The sequence below is a fragment of the Lepidochelys olivacea genome (genome assembly GCF_965140295.1).
Source record: "Lepidochelys olivacea isolate rLepOli2 genome assembly, chromosome: 22".
In the NCBI taxonomy this organism is placed as follows: Eukaryota; Metazoa; Chordata; order Testudines; family Cheloniidae; genus Lepidochelys; species Lepidochelys olivacea.
Window position 1 is genome coordinate 7313347 of NC_140432.1, and position 9034 is coordinate 7322380.

Sequence of the window (9034 nt, forward strand, 5' to 3'; positions counted from 1 at the left end):
TTGTTTTACAAGGAGCACAGGTTTGAAAAGAAATTTTTTTTCTTCTTTGGGCTGGGTAAGCAGGTTTCCAAGTAGTTGGAGGTTTTTTGCTTTAATTTGGGCCCAGAGCAGAGACAAGGGAATTGTCTTTTTCTGTAGGCTGACAATCACTATCAGAGAATAGGTATTCTATTCCAGCACAGCAAAATTTTACAGCCAAGTTTTGTTTGTTTATTTCTAAACCTCGGGTGTAAAGTTAGTTAAAAACAGAGAGGTTAGAATGGCCAAATCCTCAGCTCGACTACAGCTGGAATTAGCCAAATTTCAGGCTGAGGAAAAACAAAGGGAACATGAAAGACAGATAAAACTCATGCGGCTGAAGGAGGAGGAGAAGGAAAAAGAGAGGAAGCATGTGGAGGAGATGGAGAGGATAACGGCCCAGCAGAATATACCAACAAACCCTAGCAATCCTTCTCCAGGTACCACTTCCCATCCCAGAAAGTTCCCCACCTACAAGGCAGGTGATGATACTGAGGCCTTCTTAGAAAACTTCGAAAGGGCCTGCCTTGGGTACAACATCTCTACTGACCAATACATGGTAGAGCTGAGGCCGCAGCTCAGTGGACCCTTAGCTGAGGTGGCAGCTGAAATGCCTAAAGAACACATGAACAAGTATGAACTGTTTAAATCCAAGGCGAGAGTCAGAATGGGGATAACACCCGAGCAGTCTCGTCGGAGGTTCAGAGCCCTAAGGTGGAAACCAGACATGTCATTTACCCGACATGCCTACCACATTGTAAAACATTGGGATGCCTGGATATCAGGAGCAAGTGTTGAATCTCCAGTAAATTTGCCCTTCCTAATGCAAATGGAACAATTCTTAGAGGGTGTTCCTGAGGAAATAGAAAGATACATCCTAGATGGGAAACCCAAAACTGTAATTGAGGCAGGAGAGATTGGAGCCAGATGGGTGGAGGTGGCAGAGAAGAAGAAAACTGGTCGCAGTTGGAGCGGAGACCAGAAGGGACCACCCCAGACCACACCCTATTACCGGGGGCCGCCCAAAGCCCCACCTACCTCCCAAAGAACCCTCCAGACGCCTTATCGTCCCACCACCCCGTTCTCCAGCAACCCTCCTCGCCCCAGTGACCCGTCAGCTGGACGATGTTTTAAGTGTAACGAGCTGGGGCATGTAAAGGCCAACTGCCCCAAGAACCCCAACAGATTACAGTTCATTGCACCGGAATCACACCAGAGGTCCACAGGCCCAGATACCTCCCAGATACCCTTGGAGCGGAGGGAAACTGTGAGTGTGGGTGGGAAGAAGGTCACCGCGTGGAGGGACACCGGAGCACAAGTGTCAACTATCCATGCTTCCTTAGTGGACCCCAATTTAATCAACCCAGAGATCCAAGTGACGATTCAACCCTTCAAGTCCAACTCTTTCAATTTGCCTACAGCCAAGTTGCCTGTCCAGTACAAGGGCTGGTCAGGAATGTGGACTTTTGCAGTCTATGATGATTATCCCATCCCCATGCTGTTGGGGGAAGACTTGGCCAATCATGTGAAGCAGGCCAAGAGGGTGGGAATGGTCACCCGCAACCAGGCTAAACAAGCCGTGAGGCCTAGCTCTGTTCCGGAAACTTCTATCAGGACCCAGTCAGAGGTGATGGACCTGGACCCCAGGCCAATGTCTGCAACAGCAGTAGTGGATCCAGTCCCGGAGACCCAGACGGAACCAGTCCCAGAACCGGAACCAGCCAAACAACCAACACCAGACCCCGTGTCAGCACTGAATCCAGTACTTGCAACCTCAACACCAGAGGGCCCCACCGAACCTGAACTGGCAGCAGCCGATAACCCTACACAAGAGGCTCAGCCGGAGCCTGAATCCCAACATAGTGCACCAGCGGAGAGCGGTTCACAGTCAACAGAAACAGCTCCATCCCCTATATCGCTTCCAGAGGGACCAAGCCTAGGTCCACAATCCCATGAGGAACTGATGTCTCCAGCATCAAGGGAACAGTTCCAGACCGAACAGGAAGCAGATGAAAGCCTCCAGAGAGCTTGGACGGCGGCACGGAGCAACCCACCGCCTCTCAGCTCTTCTAATCGATCCAGGTTTGTTGTAGAAAGAGGACTTTTATACAAGGAAACTCTTTCTGGGGGACACCAGGAAGACTGGCATCCTCAGAGACAGTTGGTAGTTCCAACTAAATACCGGGCCAAGCTCTTGAGCTTAGCCCATGATCACCCTAGTGGCCATGCTGGGGTGAACAGGACCAAAGACCGTTTGGGGGGGTCATTCCACTGGGAGGGAATGGGCAAGGATGTTTCTACCTATGTCCAGTCTTGTGAGGTGTGCCAAAGAGTGGGAAAACCCCAAGACCAGGTCAAAGCTCCTCTCCAGCCACTCCCCATCATTGAAGTTCCATTTCAGCGAGTAGCTGTGGATATTCTGGGTCCTTTTCCGAAAAAGACACCCAGAGGAAAGCAGTACATACTGACTTTCATGGATTTTGCCACCCGATGGCCGGAAGCAGTAGCTCTAAGCAACACCAGGGCTAAAAGTGTGTGCCAGGCACTAGCAGACATTTTTGCCAGGGTAGGTTGGCCCTCCGACATCCTCACAGATGCAGGGACTAATTTCCTGGCAGGAACTATGAAAAACCTTTGGGAAGCTCATGGGGTAAATCACTTGGTTGCCACTCCTTACCATCATCAAACAAATGGCATGGTGGAGAAGTTTAATGGAACTTTGGGGGCCATGATACGTAAATTCGTAAATGAGCACTCCAATGATTGGGACCTAGTATTGCAGCAGTTGCTCTTTGCCTACAGAGCTGTACCACATCCCAGTTTAGGGTTTTCCCCATTTGAACTTGTATATGGCCGTGAGGTTAAGGGGCCATTGCAGTTGGTGAAGCAGCAATGGGAGGGATTTACACCTTCTCCAGGAACTAACATTCTGGACTTTGTAACCAACCTACAAAACACCCTCCGAACCTCTTTAGCCCTTGCTAGAGAAAACTTACAGGATGCTCAAAAAGAGCAAAAAGCCTGGTATGATAAACATGCCAGAGAGCGTTCCTTCAAAGTAGGAGACCAGGTCATGGTCTTAAAGGCGCTCCAGGCCCATAAAATGGAAGCATCGTGGGAAGGGCCATTCGTGGTCCAGGAGCGCCTGGGAGCTGTTAATTATCTCATAGCATTCCCCACCTCCAACCGAAAGCCTAAGGTGTATCATATTAATTCTCTAAAGCCCTTTTATTCCAGAGAATTAAAGGTTTGTCAGTTTACAGCCCAGGGAGGAGACGACGCTGAGTGGCCTGAAGGTGTCTACTACGAAGGGAAATGTGCTGGTGGTGTGGAAGAGGTGAACCTCTCCATGACCCTTGGGCGTATGCAGCGACAGCAGATCCAGGAGCTGTGCACTAGCTACGCGCCAACGTTCTCAGCCACCCCAGGACTGACTGAACGGGCATACCACTCCATTGACACAGGTAATGCTCACCCAATTAGGGTCCAACCTTACCGGGTGTCTCCTCAAGCTAAAACTGCTATAGAACGGGAGATCCAGGATATGTTACAGATGGGTGTAATCCGCCCCTCTGAAAGTGCACGGGCATCTCCAGTGGTTCTAGTTCCCAAACCAGATGGGGAAATACGTTTTTGCGTGGACTACCGTAAGCTAAATGCTGTAACTCGCCCAGACAACTATCCCATGCCACGCACAGATGAACTATTAGAGAAACTGGGAAGGGCCCAGTTCATCTCTACCTTGGACTTAACCAAGGGGTACTGGCAGGTACCGCTAGATGAATCTGCCAAGGAAAGGTCAGCCTTCATCACACATCTCGGGCTGTATGAATTTAATGTACTCCCTTTCGGGCTGCGAAATGCACCCGCCACTTTCCAAAGACTTGTAGATGGTCTCCTAGCGGGATTAGGAGAATATGCAGTCGCCTACCTTGACGATGTGGCCATATTTTCGGATTCCTGGGCAGACCACCTGGAACATCTACAAAAAGTCCTTGAGCGCATAAGGGAGGCAGGACTAACTGTTAAGGCTAAGAAGTGTCAAATAGGCCTAAACAGAGTGACTTACCTTGGACACCAGGTGGGTCAAGGAACTATCAGCCCCCTACAGGCCAAAGTGGATGCTATCCAAAAGTGGCCTGTCCCAAAGTCAAAGAAACAGGTTCAATCCTTCTTAGGCTTGGCCGGTTATTACAGACGATTTGTACCGCACTACAGCCAAATCGCTGCCCCACTGACAGACCTAACCAAAAAGAAACAGCCAAATGCTGTTCAGTGGACCGGAAAGTGTCAGAAGGCCTTTAACAAGCTTAAAGCGACACTCATGTCTGACCCTGTACTAAGGGCCCCAGACTTTGACAAACCGTTCCTAGTAACCACAGATGCATCCGAGCGTGGTGTGGGAGCAGTTTTAATGCAGAAAGGACCTGATCAAGAATTCCACCCTGTAGTGTTTCTCAGCAAAAAACTGTCTGAGAGGGAAAGCAACTGGTCAGTCACTGAAAAAGAATGTTATGCCATTGTCTACGCTCTGGAAAAGCTACGCCCATATGTTTGGGGACGGCGTTTCCACCTGCAAACCGACCATGCTGCACTAAAGTGGCTTCACACCGTCAAAGAAACTAACAAAAAACTTCTTCGGTGGAGTTTAGCTCTCCAAGATTTTGATTTCGACATCCAACACATCTCAGGAGCTTCTAACAAAGTGGCTGATGCACTCTCCCGTGAAAGTTTCCCAGAATCAACTGGTTAAAATCGTCCTTGAGATGTGGAAAATATTGTTAGTCTTTATGTACTTGGTAGTATATTTAGAGATGCAGGTGTCTTATTAACTCTGTTTTCCTAGAGCTCCAGGAAGAAATCCCAGCCAGTGTTTCACCCTAGCTGAGATTTGGGGGGCGTGTCATAAATATAAAGGGAAGGGTAAACCCCTTTGAAATCCCTCCTGGCCAGGGGAAAGCTCCTCTCACCTGTAAAGGGTTAAGAAGCTAAAGGTAACCTCGCTGGCACCTGACCAAAATGACCAATGAGGAGACAAGATACTTTCAAAAGCTGGGAGGAGGGAGAGAAACAAAGGGTCTGTGTCTGTCTGTATGCTGCGCTTACCAGGGACAGAACAGGAATGGAGTCTTAGAACTTTTAGTAAGTAATCTAGCTAGGTATGTGTTAGATTATGATTTCTTTAAATGGCTGAGAAAAGAATTGTGCTGAATAGAATAACTATTTCTGTCTGTGTATCTTTTTTGTAACTTAAGGTTTTGCCTAGAGGGGTTCTCTATGTTTTTGAATCTAATTACCCTGTAAGATATATACCATCCTGATTTTACAGGGGGAATTTCTTTATTTCTATTTACTTCTATTTTTTATTAAAAGTCTTCTTGTAAAACACTGAATGCTTTTTCATTGTTCTCAGATCCAAGGGTTTGGGTTTGTGGTCACCTATGCAAATTGGTGAGGCTTTTTATCCAACATTTCCCAGGAAAGGGGGGGTGCAAGTGTTGGGAGGATTGTTCATTGTTCTTAAGATCCAAGGGTCTGGGTCTGTAGTCACCTAGACAAATTGGTGAGGCTTTTTACCAAACCTTGTCCAGGAAGTGGGGTGCAAGGTTTTGGGAAGTATTTTGGGGGGAAGGACGCGTCCAAACAGCTCTTCCCCAGTAACCAGTATTAGTTTGGTGGTGGTAGCGGCCAGTCTAAGGATAACGGGGGTAATATTTTGTACCTTGGGGAAGTTTTGACCTAAGCTGGTAAAGATAAGCTTAGGAGGTTTTTCATGCAGGTCCCCACATCTGTACCCTAGAGTTCAGAGTGGGGGAGGAACCTTGACATGTGTGTATAGATTGATTTATAATTGTGCAACCAGGAAGCCTTGGAAATGTCATGGCAGAGCCTGTTCTGGGGAGATATCCAGTCAAATTCTTTGCCTGAAGCAATGTGAGTACATTGGGATAAGTGTTGAATACAACCACTGAGCCTGTGGACATTTATCTGCTCCAGCCATAACGTACAAATCCTTTTGAGCTTTGCTCGCTGCCTTCTAAGACTGACTCTCTGTATTTACCAGGAAAAAAAGAAACAAACCGCAGTGCTTCACACATGTCGGATTGCTGCTAGCAACATGGGAATGAAATGAAAGAATCATTTCAGGCTTGATCCAGAGCCCAAGGGAGCTGAGGGGAAGCCATTTCAGTGGCTCAGATCCTATTTCCCTGCTCTGGGATGTGGAGGGCTGGAAATGCCATTGATTAGGTTTAAAAAAAAATCTCTAAGTCTTCTCTCTGATTAAACTGGCCTTTAGCTGTTCTCTAATGTCAAGTCTCTGCTTGTACATTCAGGGCAGCAGCACATGGAGAAGAATGAAAAAGAAGTTTCTCCAGCACCATGGTGATGAGGGCCAGATGCGTATCTAGATGGACTAATAGATAGATATAGCAGTAACACCTGGTTCTTTTCGTACAACAGTCTCCAGGTGCTTTACCAAGTCAGCAAGTACCATTAGCTCCATTTCAAAGATGGGGAAACTGAGGCACTCTGTGATCTCTCCAAGGCTAGTGGCAAAGTCCAGAATAAAATGCAGGTGTTCTGTGTTCTAGTCTCCACAGCTTTATCCACTAGACCACACTGCCTCCCAATCGTCCTAGGAAGAAGATGCTGATGATTGATGATGGGTGTGTGTGTGGGGGGGGGCGTGATTCACCAGTGCTCGGGTGAGGTCTGGATTATGGGTAAACAGCAGAAAAGGTCCCCACAGTGATGGGGTGAAGGGCATAGAGCGGGTGGGATTAGATCACATGGAAATGGGCTTTGACATCTCAATGGAGATTACATGCTGAGGTGGAACACAGTAATGGAACAGAAGCAGGCCAGAGACAAGGTTAGGGAGCAGGACCAGGGAGCGATGCCCATGTGAAAATGCAGGAAGGCTGGCTGGATTGGGCAAAGTTTGATTTATCACCCAAGCTGCCCAGACACACTGAAACACCGTCACCCCAGTGGGAGGGATATCAGGAAGTCTATGAACCAGAGGCAAATTCCAGGACCCACAGCCTCAAAGGTATTTGAGGATCTGGCCACGGGGGCCCAGCTCTGAATATAGAGGATAAATAACAAGAGAACTCCAGGGGAAAGGAAGAGAGCATGAACACACACTTGAGGGGGCCAGTGTGATGGGCTGGGAGCCGTAGGCTGGCTGGCACCAGTGCTGACCATAGGTAACTTGGAGTGGGCTCAGTGTTCTGATCTCTTCCCCACTGTGTCTCATCCCTGAGGCCTCTCTCCTGGTCCTGTCTTGAGCCCGAAGAACGTCCCCAGTCCCAGCCCCAAGCACGGTCCCTTTCCAGGTGCTCGCTGACCTCCTTGGTTAATTCCTCACTCCTATCCCCAGATGAATGATGAAGGATTTGGGAAAGGGGCAGGCAACTGGTTTTTGTTCCTTTGTGCCTTATTTTTGTTCCCCTTTGCTGCTCCTCTTTCCCCCTGGCCATGTCGCTCAACCTCTGGCTGAGCAGGTGAAGAGATTAGCCCTCCCAACAGCTGGTGCTGGGGCTGTGCTCTGGTTTAGCATTGTGCCTCTCCCAAGGTTGCTTGTTGAATCCAAGTGCTGCAGCATCTTTCCCTGGATTTGAGCGAAGAAGGAAAAAATTCTTAGTAAGAGAAACTGGGGGGAGGGGGGCAGATTTCCCTCTCGTGTCTCCCGAAGCAGCCTGAAAAGTGCAGATATGGACCAAGGAGGGCTGTATAACTAGCCCAGGTCTTTAGGCAAAGCCTAGTATTGCAAGCCTGGGACTGGGAGACTCATGATTGCTAGGTGCTCTTCTACCATACATTAGCTGAGAGATGTTAGCTGAGTTACTAAACTTCTCTGGGCCTCAGTTTACCTGTTTGTTAAGTGAGGGTTAATATAATAATTAATAGCACTTCTCTAGCACGTTCCACTGGAAGATCTCAGGATCCAAATCAAGCCCTGCACCTTAGGACTGGTTTTGCAAAACTCTCATTGACTTCAGAGGCAGGCTTAGACTTTTTCTTGATCTAAGAAGTCAGACTGTGAGAAATACTCCCCACCAATCTTGAAGTCAATCTGTGCTATGGTAATATGACATGCTGGTTTAGTGGGAGGCTGTTACAGTAGCTAAGGAACTAACCTGAGATTCAAGAGAGAAAGGTTCAATTCCCAGTTCTGCTAGAGACATCCGAGGTCGGTCACTTCACCTATCTGTGCCTCAGTTCCACATCTGTACAATGGGGGAAATAGTGCTGCCCTACCTCACAGGGGTGCTGTGAGTTTAAGTACCTTAAAGAATGAGGTGCTCAGATGCGGTGGTAACCGCATGGATAGTGCCTTCCGACATGTCTCCCTCTAGTCACTGACCCCAGTGACTACAACTACCTGTCAGTGACTCTTTCAAGTGGTAGCAGCTTGTGTTTTGGGGGCTGATCCCAAGTCTCTCAATGGGACTCTGGCTTTAAAGGGCTTTGAGACAGGCCCGTGGTCTTGGGTTCTAACCCCTCTCAACATGACTCTTGCACGTGTTTGGCCGTGAGTCATTACACGGGCGCTGCTAATAATTCCCCATCATTCTCCTGTCCACCGGTGAAACACAGAGTAGGCGCTGGCTGGGACAGGGTGCTGAAGGGATGAGAAGCAGTAGTGGAGAGACTGCAGGCCAGTGGTGGTGATGGTGGGAAACAGTTGCAAGGGATACCTGGCTGCTTTAATTAACACACAGAGTTCACAGATAAATCGAGGAGCAGCGTGTCCGGGACGCTATGGCCAGGAAAGGAAAGGGCTTGTTTCTGGAGTTCACTCACAGGGCCTAGCTGTTTGGAGACAATCTATGCCCCAGTCACTTGATACAATTATTACTGTGTTGTGTGAGTATATATGGAAGGAGGACAGTCGGGGAAAGAAGCTGATAGGACATAAAATTGTAGAGACTTCAGGACTGAGTGCACATAATAGAAATCTCAAAAGATCTCATCAGGGTAGGGGTTAGAGTGCATGAACAAGGGAAGA

General features: G+C 48.3%; 1 protein-coding gene across 1 annotated transcript; it reads left to right on the top strand.

Moving 5' to 3' along the window:
• The first annotated feature begins 258 nt into the window (after positions 1 to 258).
• On the top strand, positions 259 to 5049 carry LOC311511369 (uncharacterized protein). Its single transcript, XM_084611915.1, has 2 exons — positions 259 to 2100; positions 3256 to 5049. Exons 1-2 carry the CDS (start codon positions 260 to 262, stop codon positions 4769 to 4771), a joined length of 3357 nt encoding a protein of 1118 aa, XP_084468041.1. The 5' UTR covers position 259; the 3' UTR covers positions 4772 to 5049.
• Positions 5050 to 9034: the final 3985 nt, after the last annotated feature.